This window comes from Lytechinus variegatus, chromosome 2 (genome assembly GCF_018143015.1).
Source record: "Lytechinus variegatus isolate NC3 chromosome 2, Lvar_3.0, whole genome shotgun sequence".
In the NCBI taxonomy this organism is placed as follows: Eukaryota; Metazoa; Echinodermata; class Echinoidea; order Temnopleuroida; family Toxopneustidae; genus Lytechinus; species Lytechinus variegatus.
Window position 1 is genome coordinate 59,505,694 of NC_054741.1, and position 26,363 is coordinate 59,532,056.

The 26,363-nt window shown below is 36.5% G+C and overlaps 1 protein-coding gene across 3 annotated transcripts in view; it reads right to left on the reverse strand.

The window, feature by feature from the left end:
* LOC121408502 (P2X purinoceptor 4-like) overlaps window positions 1-26,363 on the reverse strand; it is a 74,161-nt gene that overhangs the window by 39,266 nt on the left and 8,532 nt on the right. For all 3 annotated transcript variants that reach the window (XM_041599982.1, XM_041599983.1, XM_041599984.1), the window contains exons 4-6: window positions 10,009-10,117; window positions 2,148-2,234; window positions 230-371 (exon numbers count right to left, since the gene is read on the reverse strand). In XM_041599982.1, the coding sequence (XP_041455916.1) occupies window positions 230-371; window positions 2,148-2,234; window positions 10,009-10,117 (338 nt within the window). The remainder of the gene's footprint in view (window positions 1-229; window positions 372-2,147; window positions 2,235-10,008; window positions 10,118-26,363) is intronic.

Below are 26,363 nucleotides of genomic sequence, written 5' to 3' on the forward strand. Positions count from 1 at the left end.
TAAAAAAAAATGAACGATCAAGCTAAACAAAAATAAACGTCATCGGATGAATATAGAAAATAAAACAATTGAAATTATACGATGTATTCACTACTTCCATCATGATAGTCAACAAATAATTGCATTCCCAAGATGTACTGCCCTAGAAATCATATTTCTAAAAATAACACCAATCCGGAGTGGGCTACACGTATCAATTAATAAAACAATACAAAATGATTAAACTTACCTTAATAGCCATTTGTTTGAAGCTTTGTCCTGTTTCTGACACAATAGTTCCTAATCTGAAGATAGGGCACAGAGGGTCACTCAGCCGACTGTATCGACACGATCTTAGATACATTGGGTCCGTGGTATCTAAAATATTTCTCCTGTGAAATTGCATAGGGAAAGGGTCACAATGGATGATAATGAATATAGTTTGAGTAGCTGCACAATCAGAGACGATAGGCCATTGATTAAGATAAAAACTGATATTAATTTCATTGTGTGTGGGTGTGTGTGTGTGTGTGTGGAGAAGGTATGTGAGCATACTTGTAAATGATTGACGCCAGGGGCCCGTATTCTGAAGTCAGGTTTAACTTAAACTCAGGTTCAAAGTTGTGGTTTAAGTATGGATAGCCAATTGTTACATAAATCTTTAACAGTATATAGAGATATCATATTTCAGCTCATTTGGCTCTCAAATCATTCATAATTGTCTAGGAAGTATAAAATGATGATTGTCTTCACCATAGATGAATCAGGAAAGAGCACAGTAAACATAAGAATAATACAACTGAATAAAAGTTTCGACACTTTTGGCTTCCCATAATTTTAACACAGAGTTAGACCATGGTCTTAGTTAAACCTGACTTCAGAATACGGGCCCCTTGGTTAAGAGTTTTTAGGATGGATCAAAGTCAGATTAGAACTTGAAATGCTTGATGTAATGAATGACGAATTAATGCATATTCTTAATCAGTTCTAGATGACTAGGAGGAAGCAATGTATTTTTAACATTCCAGAGAACCATTGCAGTATAAAATAACATTTCAATTTTAATGAATTAATTCATCTTCTCTTAAACTTATTTGAAAATGGTGAATTTTAAAGTACAAGGCGCTAGAGCTATTGCATCTATCAGAACGTTTCTTGAAATGACTTGGTAATTCAGTATTAGCAAAAGTTTACAACCTAATTAATACAACAAATATATTGAATAGATGTTTTCAAATATTTTATGTCGATAATTACAGATATACAATCTATCGTTATAGATACTGCTGAGGTAACCATCACTTTACATACAGATAGCTATTCTGCACAGTAAAATAATAACTATTTTTTCATTAGGCTCTAAGTTTTAGTTTCCATTTCTTGAGATACGCTGTATATGTTGTCAAAATCACATTGAATAAGAAACACACTGAATAGTCGATTCAAAATATGTCTCATAAAAATCAATAAATAAATCAATTAAGAAAATCCATGAAAATGTCAATCGATACAATCATAGAAATTCTTTATGAAGCAGATATAAAGGTAAAACTCGCACTAATTTGTTGTCGATTCAGTACGAGCTAAAAAAACTGAATAGAAAAATAAGGCCTATTTTCATGATTTCGCCAGTTTTATACATAAAATGCGGGAGATTCCGAAAATATATCTGTTATAAAAACCGCAATATGTCTGGAAACACTTTCATAACAATGCATAATCTTTAATACAGTCGCTACATTTGTATGGATGAATGTACAGTGCTGAAAGTAACAGTGTCACCTCGTCTGCATACAGTGTGTTCATAATCGTGAACTACATGGATATTCATTGTAAAAACGCTGTTTAAAATTACATTGTTTAAGCCCGTCACCCTAACAACTACTGTTTAAACTTTGTTTAAACTTTTTAAACAAAGTGTTCAAAATTTAAACAATTACAACAAAGATTGAACAACTTGTTGTTAGTGTGACAGGCTTAACAATTCGAAAACAGTTTCACAGTATAGACAGTGTGTACATTTAAGGAACTGTAAATGTAAAAATAAACTGTTGAAATTTCGATGTGAATGTGATTTCACAGTGAACACACTGTGGAGGCACTGTCAGCCACGCTGTGTGACGCTGCATTCTTTCCATTGGGGTAGATTGGAAATGTTTAATACTCACTTGACAAATCTGAATTTAGGAAACGATATAGAATTCTTGATAAGAACTGTGAAATTTTCAGCTTCTTCTAAAATTGCTCTTCTCCGTCTGAAATAAGAAATGCAGAGAGAGAGAGAGTGAGAGAGACATATTGTTATTACTTTTTCATTACATAAGTCACAACTAAAAATGATGGGAAATATATCCAACTCCTCGTAACAATAATTGCTGTTTTTGCCTAAATAACTATGCATATAAATATAATATAAACAATGATGTTTTCCTTTTGGAGGCCTATTTGGATAATTCCTTTTATTCATGGAATTCTAATCACCGTTCACTTTCTGCTAATATCATTCAAAATATGTATCCTTTTTTTCAAAGGTCAATGTAAGACTGAATCAGCTGATATTTTCATACCCTCAGTTCTCCACTGTTCTGTGCTGTGAAAGGTTAATCTTCGAGAAAAAGCTTGTTCATTTGGATTATATTAACATGGGGGATTGTTTTCGACATTTCAAATGCCAATCCGCTTCCTCGACGAAAGGGGCACGAATTGTATATCGCAGCTGAATTTCATTCACCAATCAAGATTTCATCATAGAATTTACGAGGGTCACTAACCAGTGAGCCGAACGAGGAGGAATGGGACTAGACTTGGGGGTTGTAAATCACTTCAAAGACCTGACGATCGTCTCTTATTACCCGTTAGACATCCACTAAATTCCAAGATTCGATCTGGCAGACTATCGCGACTCCATTTCTCTACCGTTAGGTTTTTTCTTATGAATTGAATCGCAACGGTGGTTTACGACGTAAAGTCCGTAAATCGTGGACAAGTATTTGGAATAGGTACTACTGTGGACTTACATTACATGACGGAAACGTCCCTGACGGGCCGACGACTGAATAAAGATTGTTCGCATTTGCTGTGGGGAAGCTCTCTAAAACGCAACGATTCCATTTAATCTACAATGCTCTTTTATCCTGCTTTCAACTATATAAAATGCTATATGCATTATTGGTAGCTAGGTGTGCACTTGCTTAAAAAAATGATCGCAAAGTGATCGCACGATTTAGACATGGGAATGCAGACACATATCGCACAAAGATCCAAAGTCTATGTAGATGACTGTGGGAGAGAGGGAGGGAAAAGGGAGAGAGACAGAGGGGGGGGGGGGGGGGGGGGGGGGGGGGGGGAGGGGGGAGGGGGATGGAGAAGAGTAGGAGACAGGAAGAGGGGATAATGAAAATGCTAGAGCGGTGAAAATGCACTAAGGTGCTGATATACATACGGACAAAATTTATGATGGAGCAGAAGGAAAAGGAAGGATGAGAGAAAGGTAGAAAAAAATGGATAAATGAAAAAGCAGGAACTTGGTAGATAGATCTCTTATGTCCTAGATATATAAATAGACAGATACATAGAAATATAACAAGAAACAAAGGTATATAAAGATTTACGATATAAAAAGGTAACTAAACCCTTCTAATTCTTACAGTGATATCAGATTTGATTGAGCATACCATTCGAGCGTCGGATATCTTTCAATATTGATGAAAATCGGTGTGTATTCGCGTAACATAAGTTGCAGCGATCAACAAACCGAATTAATTTCGTTTTATTTTGACCACAAACCAATATCGAATCGGGAGAAATGTCCGTTTTTTGGCTTTAAAATTATCCCCTTCATCAAATTCGATACAAGTCGAAAATTCTTCGTCCATCGAGTGGGCGTTGTTTTTGCCACCTCGTGCCCCTGAATAAAATGTAAAGTGATAAAGGAAGTGATCAGTTTATTGTTATTGTTATACCGAGGTTTTTTACCTGACTGCTAAGAAAGCACAAATGCCAGTGAGCAAGCAACCAGGGTACCAACGGCTTAAGTTCCTCTCCGAGGGACCTGGTAATGACGATAAATGCCTTACCAAAGGGCACTAGCGCACCAATATAATGACACCTCTCGAATTGTATATGATATTTTACAGTGTGAAATTATAGGTCCATGGTGAAATTAACTAGAAAAGCCTATTCTCTGTTGGGAGGGCGCCTGCGTTTTACAGAGTTTACCAATCATAATATGATCGTTTACGTCCGGGGACCGATCTGCAACGTCACTTTCCGAAAGACGGGACCCAAGGCTCGAACTATGATGCTCTTTAAGTTTTAAACTTCCACGTGTAGTTGGATTAAGCCAAGTTATATTGAGTGGGAATGGATAACTGACAATTAAACTAGCCCCAAACCACCGAGTGAAAGAGGTTGACACCGAAACTCTGAATACCTCTGAGCCCATCATTTCTTGAAAAAAAATGTGTTTTCCCCCCAAAGAAAAATACCTCTTTTATGTATTCTTAATGATCCCACGCCAAACAATGTAGATTCATTTTAAGGTATGAAACAATAAATACTATCTATTTATTCATTTATTATTGATTTATTCATTTGTTAAGTTCTTATGTTTTTATTTATCTACTTTTTTATTCATTTATTTATTTTAACTTTTGTTTTTTTGCTGGAGGGGGGGGGGGGTTCTGCAATTATGTATGTCCCTCTCGTAAACATAATTTTTTTATGTACTCATGAGTCCTTTGTAGTAAACTGAAGTGTCATGTGACATCAATTCCAGTGACCCCGCTAAAATTTCAATTGATGCACTTTTGTTTTGATTGTCTCAATTATATATTTTTTAATTATTGTTTTAGGTCATTTTTCGAAAAAAATCTCGTTTAAAAGGAAAATCCAAAGGAAGCAGAATATCAAAATGATTTCGAAACGACCCAATGTTAAACTGTCCGTATAGGCCTACATCTCTTTCTGTTGGAAGGGAGCCATTGACATAGAGGCCGACGGTATACATCACTGATGTTTGCATGCTACCTTTACAGGAGAAATGTATGAAATAAATACAGAAATTTTCCTGTAGTATTCAGATTTTGAAGCATATATTCAACGAATTTAACATAATCATAGCCTAATCATCGTGAAGGCTGAACAAATTATCGGTAGGGGGGGGGGGACGTCAAGGAATCGGGCCATGCCAATATTATTGTGCATTACGAGTAGAAACCCAACTAGCTTATGTTGGCTGCAAATCTAGTAATTTATATAAAAAAATATGATTTCATTTACCAGCCGAAGTTACCTCCGACCTCTATCAGAGTGCATTTATGTGAGGTTCACCCGACACAGAAAATGTATTTGATTGATTTTGATAACTTCTTATTAAGGACAGTCTGGCGCGAGCTTTCAATATATATATATATTAAATCTTCTTCCAGGGCAAAGACCTATGAAATACATTTTTCATTCACTGTGAAATTACTGTATCATCGATCGACCTTTTCAAAGGAAGCTTATAGCGCTACTTTTGGTATTGCATTAACATCATAATTTTTGCAGCAATAGGGCACGTAAGTTTGTCTTCTATTATTTGAATAAAATAATTAATATAAACGGACTTTTCTTTTCATATTATAAGGCATGCTTCTCAACCTTATCAAACACATGGCACACTTTCACTTCGTTAAAACCTGAACAAGATTTTCTTCGGGTATGTTCAATAATGGGAGACTAAACACGCAAGCGAGGGTATAAAGCGAGTGAGTAGAAATCCCTTTTTCAGACTGCGTCCCCGGTGCACACTTCAGGTGAAAAAAAAAATATCCACGGAGGGTGCGGGAGGTGGGGGGGTCGTTCTTTGTTGGTTCTGACAATAATCGCTCGGCGGGTCGTGAATTCGAATCCCAGCAACGAACGGATGTGCTATAAAGATACACACGTTTTACCCCCTTTATCTAAAAAAAAATACATTGCTTATGGCTCATGGAGTACCAGGTTTGGAGTTTGTTTTGTTGGGTTGTCTGTAACACGTATAGAAGCGTCTCAAATATAATAACGCGATAATTGTCACCAAGGCTATATAAAGGAATTGTTATGCAAATATCCCGCATCTCATGGTATCAATTAATCGTGGATAATTATGATGTAATACTAGAGACAATTTCATCAAATGAAACGACCGATTTGTAGATATTTTCTGCCTCAAGTTCCAATCCCTGACGGGGAAAGAAATGAAGCCGAGAAGCAAAAGGCATGAAAAAAATTCATTACGTATGCAACAATTCGTGAAGGATTGGACATTGCCGACAGACGTGGTAATCCTAGAAGTGGCGCAATTGCTGCAGAATATCATATCCGCATTATTGTCTGGTCAGATAATGTTTGAGAAGAAAGAAGGAAAGAGATGATGGAAGATCAGAAGGTTCAACAAGTGACAGCGACAACAGGAAGGACGCTCTCAGGACATGATTTTTCACGGCTTTGGAGACATGATTATTCCCAAGAGGAACGTAAGACCTTGAAGACTCGCCAAGGCGGGGGTGAGTTCTTCAAGTACCAAGACGTCGGAGAGAGGCTCGTTGAGAATGAAGTGGCGATTCCTGGACGGCATCTTGAGTTTTATTGCTCCATCGATGTAAAAGGAGAGAGAGACAGGTCTGTGGGTCAAGCCACCTGCGGACACTGGTTGTCACAGTTTCATGATTCACCTCTGTTATAATTGTTGACCTGCTTGTATACCGAATGAAAACCTCATTGCTCGGTTAGTCAACTGTTCATGTCCTTTGAATACTACTGCACTTGTTTATATTTAGAAGTCCCATTATTACTGGCCTGTAGATTATGAAAACTACTGTTCTTCAATCACAAAAGCAAATCATCTGCTTTGATTGGGCGTTGCATCATAGTCGACCTTAATGCAAGCTGCATTGGGAAGAAACGATTCACATGGGAGGTTTAAGTATTCATTTCATATATTCAAATTTCATTCATTTTATTTATTTATTTACTTTATTTCTTATTTTTCTTTTTATTTTACTTCTTATTTTTCATATTATTTATTTGTCTATAATGTCATTTTTTTAGGAGGGGAAAACCAAAAATCAACACAGACAATCCAGACAAATCTCCCTCCGAAATTCTGTTACATGACTGCGATCTCTTGGGAAAATCGCATGTGTGACATGACCCCTCCCCATGATTACAACGAATCCCCAGAAGTTGTACCTTCACGTGTGAAGTTCAATTAGTAATGAGCTCGTGAGCCTCGACTGTGAATAGATATTAGACCCTGCATGCTCTTTTCATACCACATCATATTACCAGCTTATTATTAATTAAACTGACTGCTGGGCCAAAAATTATGTGAGCAAATATTTAATTTGCAATCAATTAGATCTAAGAGATATTGAATAATGAATGGAAAATGGTTGATACTCGGAACCTATTAGATGCCAGTTTATAAAGTTTGAAAGTTCCAACTTCCAAGTGTGTCTTTTTTCTGAATGCCAAGTTAGGCGTAATTCCCTCAATATATGTTTTGTCATTCTCTCCCCTAACAAATTCAATTAAAGCTTCGTGGGGATCTTTGTTCTTCCTTAGAGTTCACAATTATGACCTTCTAACTTTTCCTCTTTCTGGAAACTGGTAACCTTTCTTTCGATATCAGGCCCGATTGCTGCCACAAAGCGAACACGTTTAATTCCCACCTCATTCCCATGCATTAATCCACGATAATCAAGGTGATTTCCTTCCCAATATGGCCAAGAAATACCCCAGGGGCATCCTTATTCGAGGAGTCACAAAACCCACAACCTTTCCTTCATTATCACCAAGAGCTTGAGCAAACCGAAGATCCTGCCCGAAAATGACCAGTTTACAGGGGCAAACACAAAACGCACTCCGCTGCTAATTTGACGAACGGCCGACTTAAGACGACCAGACGTGTTTATTCCGCATGTTTCAGCGCAGTACGTCTCGGGTTGGCGAAGTTTCATCGTCTCCTGATTGCGGACTAATCGATGGCGGGAAACCCGAGATACGATTATAGATGTCCCTTCGACATTTGTGGCTTATTCGATTTGATCTAGGTTGCAATGGGGGAAAGGAGGGTGCGAGTTACCTGCGCAGGAATTCAATCAGAAACAAATTTTAAGGTGATTAGTGTGGCCTAAAGCCTTTATTGTCACAAAACACCTATGTCACTGAGTTTGATTTAGGCGATATTACTACCCCGAAGGTGAGGAAGAGCAAGGCATGAATTCTAGAGCTACATGTAAATAATGACCAAGAGATTGGAACAGAGGTTTGAGGGGAGGAGGATAAAAACAAAACGAAACGAAAAACGAAACATCGTTCAAAAATGAGAACTTGAATTAAAATTAAATATCAGAAATAGTATAGGAGACAAAGTAAAGAGAGGACGTGCACCCTGTGAAAATTTATAACAAATTATGAAAACATTAAATTGTCCCTTAGTGAATCATACCTTTGCATATTAATACGAAAAGATTTATATTGTCTGAAAAAGTATGTATTATCATGGTAGTTGTGATTTTTTTACCTGACTGCTTAGAAAAAATGATTAATTGTAAGCAAGCAACCAGGGGACCAAAAGAATAAGGTTCTCTCTGAGAGACGCGCGCATAGCAATGAACGCACTAGCGCAACAAGTGGGAATCGAACCTGACCACCGGATTTGAAACCGTCGCTCTATACCGACTGAGCTATCATGCCTCGATCTTCTGACTTCAAAATTGAGGATAAAAACCTCGATTAGGGTACATTAACATAACCAGTTTTCATTATGTTGCTATAAAAGACTCAAATCCTGATTAGTTTAGACGTTATGAAGGGGGTGTTATACAATGAAAATAATGCAATTGTAATTCTATAATCCTGAGATACGCATTGAGGTGAAATGTTGTTTCATATTTCATAAAATGCATACACAAACCGCCTATAATATCCAATCATAGACCTAAATGACTATGATAGATTAACAAGGTAACCTTCATCTAAATTCATAGAAACAGAGTCTTAAGACTCTATTAGGTGTGTGAAAGGGCGCAAATCAAATATAGTTTCTGATATCGGCAGTAGATATGAACATAGGCCAAGTTACGTAAAGCACATCTACGTGGGAAGGGGACATCGAATGCCCCACTACGATTTTGAAATTATTAAAAGAGGGAGAAAGAGGCAGAGAGACCAAGAGAGTGAGAATGAGTGAGAGAGAAATAGAGAGAGAAAGTGAAATATAGAGAGGCGATGGGAGGTGTCAGTGTGTGTGTGTGTGTGATGGATAGATGGCTAGCTATATAGAGAGTGAGTGGGAGAGAGATGGAGAGGGAGAGAGAGAGGATGAGCGGGGCAGGAGGGTGTCTTTGCTTCCGAGTAATCCTGACACGATAACTAATCACCTCAATGTTCTCATTCCTACGTGTATAAAAGCAATGAGTGCAAGCAAACATGAATGACTTACCGGATACCTATTGATATACAGCGTATATTACGTAAGTTCTAGGCAAAACAAGGGTCATTTGCAAATAATTTCACCATGATTGCTTGTTAATGCTATTGCTTGAAATTGTTAATACGTCTTACTCCAAGCGAAACAAAATCAGTCTTAATCTAGTGACAGCGACCGGAAGTCCTCTGACTAATGACACATGTCTATTTATTATTGTAGTATGTGTCATAATTATGATTATGCAATTTTGATGGCATATATGACACAGTATGTGTTACACAGAGTTGTTCACACTGCTGAACACAGTGCGATTCTCACTTTAAACGAGCGCTACATGTGAGCACTGACACTTTTGTTAACAGTGTGAAATTACCCCCTCCTTAATAATTTGAGTATTTTTAACACTGTAAATCGTGTATTCACATAGTCAACTATGTGAACACACGGTGCCACATTGCGATCTTTTCAACAGGGTGACATAAAGAACAAGGACCGTTCCAACAAAACGTTTAAGAGAGCAAATGAGGACTAAATTATGAAACTATTAATATGGACTACGTGTTACTTACAGAGGTCTTACATCGACTTCTACAGGACACCATGCTCTAACTTCACATACTGTGGTTGATTCTTTGCTCTCTGGATGTGTTGTATTTACACATCTACCCGTTTTGATACCTGTAGCAAAAGAAATGAAAATAGAAATAGTAAAGGGAGACACTACGTTGGCGGTGAAATCAAACGGATTTTTTTTTTTTTTGGGGGGGGGAACCGTACCCATGTCATAGTCACAACGGTAAATTGCCAATTCGTCCACTGCCAACTCGTCCACTCATCACATGGTCTACCTTCATTTAGACTATTTCCATTCCGTCCATCACCATGGACTAGCAACATTTTAGTCCAATAACCATTTGGTCCAATCATCAATTCGTCTAATCACCAGTCGGTCTATGACCATTTCGTCTCGTAACCAGTTGGTCTAATACTCGTTGTTTTATTTTCATTTATTTTGCCCAATTAACACTTGTTCTAATTAATTAGACCAACTGATATACGGACTTAGTGGCTATTAGACGAAATCAAAGGGTCGGTGAATCTGAACAGTAGTTTCGTCCGACGTTTCAGAGCTGATGAAAAATCATAAATATTTCGTTTGACAAGGGTCAAGGACGAAACTGCTGTTCCGATTTACCGACCCTCGACAAAGACTTCGTTATGCATGAAGGGTGACCATGGATTCTCTATGTTCCAGAAAACGTTACGTAGCCGCTGCGTAAAGTCCCTATATGACAGATATGAGTACAGCAATGAAAAAATTCAAGCACGCATGGCCTGACAACACGTTACAGTCACACCAACAAAACCAATTCAAGACATATCAAAATCATTGTGTTATTTTGAATGACGTTTTATCAATCGGTATTGAGTTGGCTTCAATGGTGTGACTGTCACGTTATGCTGCAGTCACACCATTGAAACCAACCCAAGTCAGACCAAAGGTTGTACAGCGTGTGCCACAGTGTGTTCACAGTGTGGACCACCATGTGAAATCACCTTCACACTGTTAAATTTGAGCATTTCAACAGTGTGAATTACATATTTACATAGTCGACCTTGTGGACACGCTGTGAATAATCACACTGTCTAGGTGTCTACAGTGTAAACAATTATTCACACTGTTAAATTTGAGCATTTCAACAGTGTGCATCACATAGTCGACCATGACTGTGAACACGCTGTGAACGGGGTATCCACAGTGTGAAAATATCTTCACACTGTGGAATTCGATCACTATAACAGTGGACTCATGAATAAAATAGCGTATCTAACCATGGTAACAGGCGTCAATTTGGCGCACTGTGACAAAAGCGCGCATCAGAATTGGACATTTTTTTTATAATCGCGCAAGATACGCGCTAAATTAAGCGTAATTTATACAGGAAATCTGCATAAACCATGGCTTAACCGTGGGTTTTCAAAACCTCCTTTGTGAATTTGGGCCATTGTGGTCTCACTGTGTGACACTGTGGTCTTTCCATCAGGGCTGTTTGATATCTCGCTACATCTTCTAGAACCTAATACTTATCATCATCTTATCCTTCAAAATAATGACAACAGAGATAACATCTCCGACAGGAAATACACAGGTCGTAGTACTTCGATGGAAAGTGTTATTAATATGACCTTTCACGATTCGATTAAGCATTTTACACATTCGATTGAATGTTACGGTCTGACAGATGATGTCAAGATATGAGCACTTGGCAAGAAAATCATGAAAATTCATGAAGAAAATTTAAGTTGTTAACGATTTACACTTCGGCACCAATGTCGGGAGTGAAATATTGTACACTCCGAACAGGGCGAAGACCATTTTTAAAAACATAATGCGGACCGTTTCGAATGGCGCAAGTGACGAATATAATCAAGACGACGGCAACTTTTTTATTTATTCGAACATCACAACAATTATAAGTGTCACATGAAAACTTGTAAACGTACAGTGAGACGTTTATGTGCTATCCATTAAAAATATTAAGTGCGCATTTGCAATGATAATGATATTAATGCTAGAAATTGTTTATGGATTTTGTTGCAATATGCTTCACATTTTGTGAACTTTGAAGTTGATTGCAAGACTTTCGATTTTCTTTCGGGGAGTTTGGGACTCACCAACACACTGACCAAATGACTTCGACCCAACCGATTACCACATTATACACGTCAAACAATGTTCACTACTTATGCCTAAATTACAGGAATTTGCAATCAGGTTAGCAGGCGATTCTTATAAGACTAGCCAAATTTGCTTTTCTTGTTTCCCGCCAAAAAGCCCCTGGCGCCCGCGGAGAAATGGAAATTCCGCAACGAATGCAGGAAGGTGCCGGTCGACCGGTTTTCTCATCAAACACAGAGTATCTCCTCTCAATTATAATGCGTTAAGATCCAATAAAGCGCCGACATTTGTATTGTAAAGTGAGAGATTGACGAACACAAGTGAGAGGAGGCCGCAGAAAGATAGCTGACGAGAGCGACTGCGTATATGGTGTTTCAAAATGCCTCGGGGTGGAAAATATGTATGCTTTATCCAATACGACGTGGATACTTTAACATTGTTAGACTTCTGCTTATACGATCAGGGAATTCAGTAAAGACGACAATAAATGCATTTGATAGATGGAAATTCAGAAGACATTTATTTCGATTGTAATACTCTTGTTACACCTACAGTAGACACAGTGGACATTTTATGTTAGAACCTGCTGACAGGCCTGAAGTAATGTTAGGAAGTAATAATTAAAAGTACATGAGTTAAGTTGGAAATGTAGAGATTTTTTCTTTATTATTAGAGGAATGCACACTCAACAAGTCCTGCTTTTTAGTGGACCCCTCTATTTTCTCAACATTTATTTAAAGAGTAAAGATGAATAAAAGAAGTTATATGCAAAATGCTTTATCATGAATATTCTACAGTTATTTTTATCATGATTATCTGGTTCATTGATTATCATATTGTTTAGTGTCTATTGTTATTTATCTACGTCACATTGTTATACTGTATATACTTGTATATTCATTTATATTTTTGTAATGATTTATTTTACTGTTAAATTGAGTTGAGTTTTATTGAAAATAAACCAAACTGAACTGATAAACAAAATATTGTTGTGCGTCATAACTGCGTTTTTTCTCATAGTGCTGCAAAGGGAAGGCATTGTTCCCGATTTTACAGAACATATCACATTTATTAAAAGCTATTTGTTCGTACTTTATCTGAAAGCATATACAAAACATCATCATACTATACATGTATAATATATAGTTCAGAATGTTTGGGAACCAACCATTACACCATGAACTGCTCATGAATTATCATCTTGTTAACTCTTTTTCGTTATTAACGTTATCATTTTATGTTATTCTGTATTACTCGAGCATATATCATATATCCAAATCCTTGACTCTCATTTACTATTTGTTATCAAACGTATGGTACTTGTCTCGTATTTTAATTTCTTCCTTTGTTTCTACTTGTTTAATGAAGTTTTGCAAGAAATTACTGCCTTTCATTAAAGTGGCAAAGGAATACAGGTGTATATCATGCATGTAACACAAATATAACGGGTGTATGTGAGGGGGCAAGTGCACTTCGACAAGCTAATAGGGATTTTTATTTTCTTTTACGAAAAACAACTCTTCTTCTTTATTTTTTTCTGAGTTAGCCTCATTAAACATGATTTAAGTGATCAAAAAGGAAAGTCAAGAACATTATAAACCTCATCGGGTTTAATAAGAGGAATTCATGCCAGAATTAGTATTCTGACGCTTAATAGAACATCATGAACATGGTATCTTTGAAATTCGAATTTGTAATGGGATAGCACAACATAACCATCTCCGGACATCACATTTAACGAGAAGGCCTGATTTTTCCTCCTTTTCAGGTGTAGGAGCATGGATTGTTGTAATGATGATCGAACAAACATGCATCGCTTCAAATGCCAAATAGTCACGAAAGCTTATTCCAGGGTATGTCGTGAAATAGCGGAGAGGGTATTAGACGTGAAGTTTAGGGGAGGATGGATCGGAAATTGACCCTTCGAAGAGATAACCACGCATTTCTGAAGGTATTGATACCCAAAATGAATGCATGGGAATAAATGCAGTGTGTAAGACAGTAAATAAGAATCACTAAGAGAATTAAAGATTCTTAAGCTGCTTTACTTTACCAGGATGTAGTTTGAACTATCGCCGCGGCAATGCCACAGTCATACTGACGAAACCAATCCAGACTAACAGAAGATAACACGTTATATTCAATGGTATAAAAACGATCATATTTGGAGTCGGATACGTTGGTGTGACCGTATAGCACTATCATTATCAGCATCATCATCATCATCATCATTAACGTCATCATCCTCGTCGTCGTCATCATGATCATTGGATCATTATCGTTATCATCATGATTGTCATCACTACCATCATCACTATCATAATCATCATCATTAATCATTAATATGATCATTAGCAGGAATTGAAGCTAAAGTTGAAGACAACATTCTAAACTATAAATAAAGCCGCTGAATGATTTTTAGACGTAGTATAAAATTTAAAGATTTAAAGAAAGATTAATTCAAATCTAAAAATAAAATTTTATGGCAATAATTACTGGCATTTGTCTTGTCGGATCCTTGAACATGTGTCCACTCCAAAAATAAATCCAGTCTTTCAATATTTTCGCACTTGTCGTTTTACTAAACAAATTTTGTTCTCACTTGATAATTGGACCAACCTTTGTTTCAACAAAATGGCATTGTAGTACGAAAACTTGCTGGATTCATGGGAAATTGACAAATAAAGCCTGATTGTGTATTTTATTCATGACTAAACGGGTGTTAAAATTAATATTCTTTTATTGATATTGATTGCCTGAAAATGTCACTTTTATTACCAAAATCATATATATATATATATATATATATATATATATATATATATTTATCAAACCTTGACCCTCAATAATATTGTTAAAACTAGCCAGGTGGTTAGCGCTTGACCATTGATTTTCGCTGTGTGAACGTTGTTTTTTTGTTGAAAGCTGACTCTCTTTTGTGAAGAGCAGTGCCAACACATGGTCATCAAGCACTTGGTTTTGTGATATAAGTTGATACGTAGCACACAACTAAGTAACGAGATTTAAAATGTCCTCCTTTGTTTAAAATATTCATGAGAAAATCAGTACAACACAGAGTTTTGTAGTAATTATGTTAAATTTCATAACGGTCGCAACCCAACTAAAACCAAGTGATGTGCCTTTGAAACTACCAATGGTAAATATCTAATTGCTTTTATTTACGATAACGATCAACTATTTCCGATATAAGACACTCAATATGATTGTTACGATGCAATTAATCCATTTTCGTATTTTAAAGCCCATATAAATAAAACATACATGCATGTAATTCACGTAGTTGCGACGTTGCACACGGCTTCCAGTGAATAAACCTGATGGACATAGGCCGAAAATCGTCCGACATTATAAGTACATAAATATCTTAGTTAACAATTTCATGAAGAAATTTGATTTTTGCTTTTAAAATTTCTAAATAATTCAAGGTAACACATGGAGCTATGATATTATGATTATGTTAATAAATTAGGGAATTATATGAAAATAATTCTTGCAGAAACTTGGTAGCAATATCTAGCCCGACAGGGATACTCTGAGTCAAACGAATCGTCATTAGGAGATCCATCATTCTGTCAGGGATCAAAGGGGGTATTCCACATCCGAAGTACTAATCAAGAGAAGGTATAGAACCCCCCACTCCCCCCCCCAAAAAAAAAAGAGAGAGAAGAAAATAGAATGGTCATGCAGTATTTCTAGAATCGTTATCTTCCGACTGTTCTCCTGTTTCCTGTGGCTCGTCTCTAAACAGCTAAATACCATTTTTGATGTGCTATACAACCATATACCGGCAATTTCGACTCCAGACCGGTAAAGGTGTTACATTATCACAAGGGGGGGGGGCTATCGATCGGTTTGGGATCATAGAAGAGGGGGGGGGGTACGTAATAGCACACAATAAATTGTCCCTCAAAAGAAAGGGAAAGGGGGGACAAATTGTCTAATTTATCGGATTTATAACTATTAGAAATGATTATCAATTCTACCATTGGAAGGAAGGAATACATGGTATCAGATGTCATATATTTGTATTGGAAGGTTGTCAAATGACTCTTCTTCATCTCTCATGTATTCCCATACTTTCTCCGTATGTTCTTGTATATAGTAGTTTCTTTTGAGGAGTTTCAGTTCAACTGACACCTCTACCACTTTTAGACCTGTAGACTATAGCCATCAGTCAAAGATGAAATGTAATATTGAGCTTGGCTTATCTTTCATCGTGTCATCTTTTTATCTCTGACCCGATCAGTTTTTCATTACCCTCATCCGATCTTACCTATCTCAGCCCCGCTCTCGGCTTTCTCAAAGAAAAGTCTCGCCAGATTCTCATTTTCTTCCCTCCGGTTCATAATCTCCCTCTTTTTTTCGCGTTGTAAGCACTCACCTTTCTGAATTCCAAGTGATGTGAATGCATGCGTGGAAACACCGGTAATCGCGCCCTTCTTAACCCCCAACAAGGATTTAACTATAGAAGAGTGTAATTGATAAAACTTGTCATTCGTTAAGGGCTCATAGCTTGAAAATAGCACCCAATTCTAAGAATTATATTTTAAAATGTGACTGAAGTAAACGTCACAAATTTCATATTTGGGCAGCAAAAATAAATCAACAAGCGAGGTATCTAAATGAAGAAATTTTCTGATTAGCATAATATAGCATATTAGAAAAAGAGGAAGCCCCTGTCTATCTATAAAAAAAAAAGATGCATATGATTCCTCGCTCGACACGCACGCTTGTAATGTTGGCAACGAGATGTTTCGGAAGACAGGCAGTCGCGCCAAATAAGGCCACATTAATTGTTAGAATATCCATTTAAACCTTCCAATGATCGGTCACACTCATTTTTTTATGGCCCAAGGCCCAAGAATACCCCCCCTAATGCATTAGATGTCGTATCTTCTGAAAGTACCGTATTATAACAGAGATGGCCCATTCTTTATTTCGCACCTCACAAGATTTTACTCGCTCTTACCAAAGACAGCCCTTGAACAAATACGGGCCTGACATGCAGTGGGTTTTACCATCGAGACAAACATTGCAAAATCTGTCGTTCTTAAGCTTCGCTCCCTCGTAGATGTGCAATAATTGAAATATATTGTTTTGGTGGGAGAGGCGGGGGAGGGTTTGTCGAAAAATTACCCTCTGGTTTTTTTTTAGATCGGTCATTAATATCCCTTTTAAATAAGTAAACATTTTTTTCTCGAAAGAATTGATTCCCAAAACGCAATGTCTTCGTTAAATCCCGGAATATAATGCACTTTTCTGACCCTCTGAAATTGTTATCATGACAACGTTTCATCCACTTGAAATTTTAAATATGATTAATCAAAATGATGATGAGATAAATTGATAAAGACAGCACTTATCCGATCCGTGGATTATTTTGTACTCAAAACATGGTAACCTTTTACCCGTCTTCCATACTCTTCGAATTCTCTTGCGTATCCCCCCTCTTTGTACAAGCTCTTCTTGGTGCCGAGCTTAAATCGCTGGGGAAATTAGCTGAATAGAAGTGATTCCCTTAAAATGATTGTTTGTCATGTCGGATGTCTTTGATGGAGCGTACAACCGTTTACAATGAGCTAAACGAGTCAATGTCTTCTAAAAAAAAGTAAGCGAATAGGCAAATTCACTGTAACTGGCGCTAAATAATAAGGCTCTTTACAATGTTGACTGTAGCCATCAGGAAGTTGGTGAGGAAATCTCCCACCACATCTGCGTTTGTAAAAATACAGCAAGCAAAAACTGTGTCAGTATCTGACGTTACCCACAAAAGATATGAATGGTAAAGATGTGAAATTCCTATTACAATATCTCATGTCTAGGATTTATTGAGAGGGTATATGTTAAAAACTAAAAGTATACACGAGACCAAAATAAAACGTCTAAATTGTATGTTTCCCTTTTATGCTATGCTATATTCGACTTGATAGTAACTGACGTTACGAAACTGACGTACCCGACATACTGTAAGCATTAATTTTGTCAAAGGACTTACACAGATAGTCATGGGTAGGAAAGGTTCGTAATATTTTTAATCCCAAACCAATCTCATCTTATAATCTTCAACTTAGAATTCGTGATAGAATTGATAATTAACCTGACTCTCCCATTTAAGTTCGTTTTGGTCACTATTATGTTGTCCAATGTGCTGTTCTAAACTCCTTAACAGAGATGTAAATAATACCAAAATAACCCTTATTGTTTCTGCATAATCCCTAACGCAATGAATCTTAAACACGTATTAAGTTTTGAAATACTGCCTACTGAAAATAGAAGGGATATCCCAGATGGAGTGAGATTGCCCTTGATGCATTCAAGAACTAAAGCTTGAAATATTAGATCGAATTTCTACATAGAATGTGTCTTTGTAACGAGAGAAGGTCATTACATTTTAGTTTTAAATAAGTCCTTGTGATTATTTACCTTGCTTTAATGAAGCATTATCGGATATTAGTTTCTAATGCTTTGTAGATACTAGAAACTGATTTTCGTGTAACTATTACATTATCAAATCATGTGTTCAATTCGTGAAGTTAAAGAAAAACACACCGGAAAACCAGAATACAATTTCAGTGATCGGTGTCATACAACTGACATAAACTTTTAACTGTCTAGGCCTACTTATGTCCATAATTTAAAGACAAGTTACACTTTGTAAATGGAATGAAATTTTCATAATTCACCTAAATTATTATTCTATGCCTAATATTTTTATAAGTGCTTTAAAAATATTTTCTATATCATAAAAAGATTCTAAATTCTGGACAACTTTGAATAATAAATAGCTATCCCATCAGAAGAGATTAGATATTGACTTCGACTCGATGGGATTATGTCAAAGTTTGTTATCGACTTTTATTTTATTTACACAAAGAACGACAATGGCAAGAAAAATACAGAGAAATAGATATCGAATTACTCTCAGCGGATTAATTGCCATTTAAATAGGGATTATTATGTAGGTAACTTGTTTGCCGTGATGTATCACGAGTAACCCGATCCCCCGAACGTTATGCATCTTCTACCTTACAGTGAAGATCCACATGAAGATACAAGATGGCTACGTTTAAAGACCACATGCATTGAGAAGTACCACGTGACTTTGTACACGAGCCTTAAGCGATTCAGCACCACGCAAAGCCGCGTAATACACAAGATCAACCAACCCCAGCGGGTGGAAGATGAGATGACTTGTGATGTAGCTATCAACTAATTCAGCTCCTTAAGATAGGTGAGCTACCCGTCTCAGGTTTTTCCCTCTCCGTGCTCTCAAAAGTGTATTAACAAGGTTTAGACAGAAAACACGCACTTCGGCCATGTTGACATTGTTCTAGTCGGGAAAGCGCCATATCGTCTTCTATTTACTCTTTCTCCTGTCTCTTGGTTGAGCTCAGCCTAAATTCCTGCGGGAGACAGAAGTAATGAAACGGTCTTCTTCTCGCAAACACGGAAGTTGCGGACCTGTGACGTCATAATAGGGAGCCTTCAAAAGCACGACGGCAGGAGAAGAGGACAGAGGATTCGGATTGAAATCCATCTGCGCATGCTCAGTTCGCGATGTTTAAATCAGTAAGCATGCTCCTTGCGACTTCATAATTATGAACTCACCATTCTATTGCGTCTTTTCCATCTTTCATTCGAGAATTCCCTTACTTGTTTGATGAAGCCCCCCCCCCAAAAAAAAAAAATCTGTTAAAATGACTCTTTTGTGTGAAATGATTAAAAATATCACTGGGTTATTTATCATTTTTTATGATCTGAGGAAGTCACCTTCATAAATGCAGGCAAAGTGAATGGGGACTCCCCCCTGACAGTAAAAAACATAGCTATGTTCACAAAATTTCTATGAGTGTATGATTAGATATTCTGTTATCGTGAAGACACTATCCGGGACATAGCATTAAACTAAACCATAACCAAGTGAACACATGCAGCATTGTAACACAATTACAAATGGAAATTATAGAAAACCGTCATAAGAGCTGAAATCAAAATGAAGTATAACGGAAAGTGGAAATCATAACAATGTTTGCAAGTTACCTTGGCAGGAGGAGGGGGAGGAATTGGTTATGTTGATATGGTTTTCTCAAGTAGAGTTAAGTAAAAAAAATACAGTGAGGGTTTAGGTTTTTGAAGAGGAGGAGGTAGTAAAGGCAATGAACTCTATCATCATCATGATCATGATCATCTCTATTGGTGCTCAGTGGGGTGTGGAAATGCTTTTGATGCCCATTAAGGCGTCAAGGATTCAGGGGGAGGGGATATTTCAAACATGTCTCATATGTATTTTCTACCGACTTTATAGTCCATAATATCTTTACTAATCGGGCTTATATGCATCTGTATTATCTTACAAACCCGCCCCCATCCTTGGCGCCTATAAGTTTTGGGACTCAAAAGCACCTCCACACCCCGCTGCCAACCAATAGACCAGTTCGTAGTTACTTCATGGACAATTTTGGTCAAATGACCTTTCATTTCTTTCATTATGATAGGCAGATTTCAAAGCAAGATATTACGTAAGCTTGCCTTACATAGCAGGATGAAGAAATTGAATAGACCAGGTGACTAGAATAGCACACAAATGAACACTTAATGAAGGCATTTGTTGCATTCCTACTTTGAATGCATATCTTAGCATGTTGCACAATGTACTTTGCAAACTGTGAAATACCAGTCGTTCGTGGAAGCATTGTTGTTTTTTGTGGATATAAATGAAAACGACAATTCAAAAGAATATATGAATAATCAAGACATCAAAGTTGGTGCTTATCTCATTAGATTTTAAAGCACCATGTCATTTTAGTACAAATGACCTTCTTCTGATCATGCGTAGAATCTTTTGATCATGCGCAGAAAGGAACTACGAACTGGCTTATAGACACGATAGAGTACATTGCCTTTATATACCGCCACCTCCGAGTTCTCCAAAACCCAATCCCTCATGGTATTAATTCACTAAGCTACACTAGACATAACCATTGAATAGATCGTCCCTTTCTGCTACAATTAAGGCAAATATAGGTTTATGTTTATACAAAGCTGTGATCATTTGGAAAGGTTTTTATTGAATGCTTGCTTTGATTATGATATGGTTGTGTGCTTGCAAATTGGATTTGTTTTATGAATTATTTTCGTAATTATTGTTATATTTTTGTAAAGTTAAAGGACAAGTCCACCCCAACAAAAACTTGATATGAATAAAAGGAGAAAAATTCAACAAGCATAACGCTGAAAATTTCATCAAAATCGGATGTAAGATAAGAAAGTTATGACATTTTAAAATTTCGCTTCATTTCACAAAACGGTTATATGCACATCTCGGGCGGTATGCAAATAAGGGAACTGATGATATCACTATTTTTTGGTATCTTATTATTTGAACTATGAAATATTTTGATTTTTTCGTCATTGTCATGTGAAATGAAGTTTCATTCCTCCCTAAACACGTGGAATTCCCTTATTTTAACATTTTGTGCTTCAGGCAAAGAAGACCTAATCTTCAAATTCGCAAAAATTGAAATATTGTATAATTCAAATAATAAAAAAACAAAAGAAATAGTGAGTGAGTGACATCATCAACTCTCTCATTTGGATGTAACTGGCTCGTTCATATAACTATTTTGTTAAAAATAAGCGAAACTTTGAAATGTCGTAACTTTGTTATTTTACATCCCATTTTGATGAAATTTTCAGCATTGTGCTTGTCCGATTTTTCTCCATTGATTCAAATGAACATTTTTCTGAGGTGGACTTGACCTTTAACTTTGTGTCTAAAGCCAAGAACATGATTTAGAAGTTCAAATACTTTGCAATAGAGGAGAGTGATCCCAAATGCTACGTCCCATCGCCTCATTTTGTTCATCGTCACATACTACATACACGCATACATACATACATATGTATATATTATATGCTGTAGATTTTATACATATTATTCTGACACATTTCTCAATATCATGATTTTTTATTATTCATCGGCCTATACGCCGGCCAACCGCCCATATGACATACAGTTATATATATATGAGTTAAATTGAAGGAAACAATACTCGGAATAAAAATAAAAGTTTAAAGGGTCCTAACGTTTGATTTCCAATATTTTCACTCGATCATCATGGCTTAAATTCAGTTTGGAAATGTCATCTACAGACGGAAAGGTGAGTAAATGCCCAATGTGTGAATATGATCCTAGTTTGGACCCCAGTGTACTGTCAAAGACTGATTATCCTTCTATATGAACTGAATTTTTCATGAGCGATCATCATGATTACTGTTTTATATACCCATTATCTGCTGGCCAATCCGTTATAGGAGAACACATGAAAATACTATGAATATTAGAAGGAATTTACTATATGAGAGGCCCCCCTGGTGATTATGCTTAAGAAACACCGACAGAACACCTATGTCTCTTTAATTCACACATCAAACGGAATAGGTAAATATCAACATTATATGCTCGTACACGCTCTTCGATATCTATAGTTATGTGATTGTTCTGAGGGCTCAAAGGCATTATTAAAAAACATGTCAAAAGCAGAAACGTGTACCAACATACCAACATCAATAGAATGAATAAATATATATTTAGTTATATCAAAGCATTCTTTCGATTATTTTTTATCAGACTAAACAGTTGAGGAATCAGTTTCGTTACCTATTTGATATCAGTGATCTTCAGAACTCTGCAACTAAAAATCTTCGGAATATTTTGGATGAAATCATATAAATATTTCAAAACATCTATTTTTTCGGGGGAGTAGAAGAAATATTGAGGTCAAACTCGTTTGCAATACACAATATTTGGCTTTGAAATATTACCCATTACTGATATTACCAATTAAATATTTTTTGTCAAAGGGTCTGGAATCATCTATTTTTGTGTACACTCTAAAAAATTGAATGTTAAATAAACATTTGAAAGGTTGGAGGAGTGACAACCTTTTCCAAATGTTACATCCAAACTTGTATAAAGCTGAATCCAACATTTTAAGTGTTGGGTAGAACCATTTAAGGTGGTAAATGCAACATTTAGAAAATGTTGTCTCTCCTCCAACCTTTCAAATGTTAAGTTAACATTTCTTGTTTTTAGAGTGTAGGAAAAATAAATAAAGGGGCGTTTGAAACCCCATTCAATCCACACACCCTTGCTTATGTTCGTGGTATGAATGTTAAAAGGAATTCCTGGGAGAAAAGACCATGTGTATGCACATTATACAGAACATACATGAACCCTACGTGGTATGATTAGAAAATAAACATCACGTCGCCTTGGAGGAGACAAACTAGAATCAGACCTAGCGTACATAGGAGCCCCTTGAGACACTACACAGACATATGAATTATGATTGGACATATACGATAAACTATAGAGGACTTAACCTCAATTCACACTGTGCGATCCACATTGATGGGATATTGAAAATTAGTGGTAATAATAATTTGGATTTCTCTTTATCATCAATATACCCTTACATATGAATATACCCTTACATATGAATGAGGTTCTGATTATCATACAGCGATGCTTAAATCTTTATTATGATACTTAAGCCTTCTTGTTCGAGAGAGGCCTCATTGGATATGGATATTTGTAATGCTAAACGCATGGACATTGACGCCTGATAGTGCAACATAATTTTGTATAGCTCAGTCGGTAGAGCAGGGGGTTCGGATTCCGGTGACCCGGGTTCGATTCCCTTTTGATGCGCTAGTACCCTTTCGTAAGACATTAATCATCATTACTAGGTCTAAGACTTAGTAGTTACTAGACCGAGTGAACGGCAATTAGACTACATCACTGTAAACCAAAATAGTTGGCCCATGTGCTATAACACTATCTGAGAATTAAATCAAGTGTTTGCGAGTAGACCATGCAAATATGAAACAAAGCCTTGATTCTCGACATGGGTACACTAATGTGTCACTGTAATTCTTAACCACCTATTAGGCTGGGGAACTTCACCCCAAAGAAAACTTTAATGTAAAAATAGCAGAAGAAATAATAAAAAATACTGGTGAAGGTTTGAGGAAAATCCGTTAAAGAGTAAGAAAGTTATTAGGGTTCAAACTTTTTGATTTGTGACGTCATAAACGAGCAGCTGCCCCATGTGTTATGTAATATAAAATGCATGAATTTCAAACTTTGTATGGTACCTGATGACATAATTTTGTTTTCTATTCATGATCGGGTGTAAAATGATTTGTCTATTGATATACAAAAGGTAAAGTGAAAACCATTTTCAATTTTCTGAGAAAATGACATTTCATTGATTTTTTACCATTCGCTATGTAGGAATGCTGCTCGCATATGACGTCACAAATCCAATAATTGAAATTCTAATAACTTTTTAACTACTTGATGAATTTTTCTCAAACCTTCGGCAATATTTCTTATTATTTTTTCTGCTATTTTTACAATAAACTTTTTGTCAGGGTGAACTTCCCCTTTAAACTGCTATCAGGATTAGATCCTGTACATTTTAAGCAATTGCTGTTTTACTTGATGAAGGGGAGGAGAAGGAGGAGTAGGAGGAATATCTGGAGGATGGCCCTTGATAGAGACTGATGTTTGCTCAACGGTAAAATAAACACAGCTAATTATAAAACAAATGAACACATGCTACCGCCATAAAGACTCCTCTGTTATGACTATTTGGCTTGTTCAGCGTGTTTAGAAAAGTAATTAATTAATCAAACGAACAGACGAGAATATAGATAGGTCTTATGATTTCCATGTTCTGTTCTATGTTGTCTGTTCTAGGTTCAATATATGAAGATCGTATAGCTACATAAATGCATTTCCAAATATAAAGACTTCAAACATCGGGGTGAAATCTGTCATGATCAATTGAATTTGAATTTGACCTATAGGTTTTTATACTCTCGGAATAAGTAATTTTTGTGATCTAAACGAAACCTGTAATCGGAATATTTCTTCATATTATACGATGATTATCAAATGAATTTGCACACTTTGGTCATTCAACATGTTCAATAAACTTTTATTAAATGAAACTATTTTTTTTTGCTTGAAATGTGGTCCAATTGTTACTTCATCAGAAAATGTGAATATTTGGCATTTAGGAGGAAATATATGAGCCTTTTGTCGCATATTTGTGGGCTATATTTGTAAATAGTTCAGTAAAATAATATAAACCATACAGTATTTATCTGAGGAACCGGGTACTATTTCTGCAGTTCAGGCCCAAACTTTGTGGATTCGAAAGTTAAGTAGGATGTAAGGGAGAGAAAATGAAAACAAAAAGGACGGACAAAGAAGCTGAGAAACTAAGTTGAGGTAATTAACCCCAAAATGATCAATTTCTGATTCACAGGACTATGATGACAAAAAGGACACGGACAACGAGGATGGTTGTGATTAAGATGGCGGTGAGTGATGGTTAAGACGATGATAATGGCTATGGTGATTTTGTCCTTGTTGTTGTTGATGATGATGGTGGTGGTGGTGATAACGATGATGATAATGAAAACAAATAGAACGATGACGACAATGGTTATAATCATGATAATGTATTGATTTCCAAGGAGAAAAGAGGATTGAAGAGTGGAACGCAAAGGAGAGGAAGAAAAAAAAACAGACAGGTAATCAAATGGGATCACGAAGTGGATTCTAGCTAAATGAGATAAGTTTGTGCGAGAAAAGTCGGAAGTCGAAGTTCACTTTACAGGGCAAACACCAGGAGAGGGTGTCCCACCCATAATGAAGAAAATGAAGCAATCAAGCCGTTAACTTGCCTAACGCTCAGAAATTGAACCTGAAAGGCCGAGCTTTAACCTTAAATGAGAGCCAAATTAAATCACAGTCACCAGCCATCTTTAATTCCGCGTCCACTTTAAATTCAATATGACGACGCGGTCTTCATTTAAGTGACAATGATGTGTATACGACGTCATCGAAGCTTAGATGGAAATCGGCAGAAGTTGATTTCAGGAAGGGAATATAATATCTGAGCTGTCAGTTGTTTAGTTCCTTGTTTGTAGTCGTTTTGTTTTGAGTCTGCGATCAATTTCTAGAAGGCCCCACATTGTGTGAACAGTTAGAAGGTCAGGATAAAACTTCTACAGTGCCTATACGAACACACAAACTCATTGGTGAGAAATAGTCCTCACTGCGATATTCGTGATGTTGTTGTTGAAGCAACAAATGTCCAGACAGCTTTTCATCAACAAACATCGTCTGATTTATTATTCTTGGAT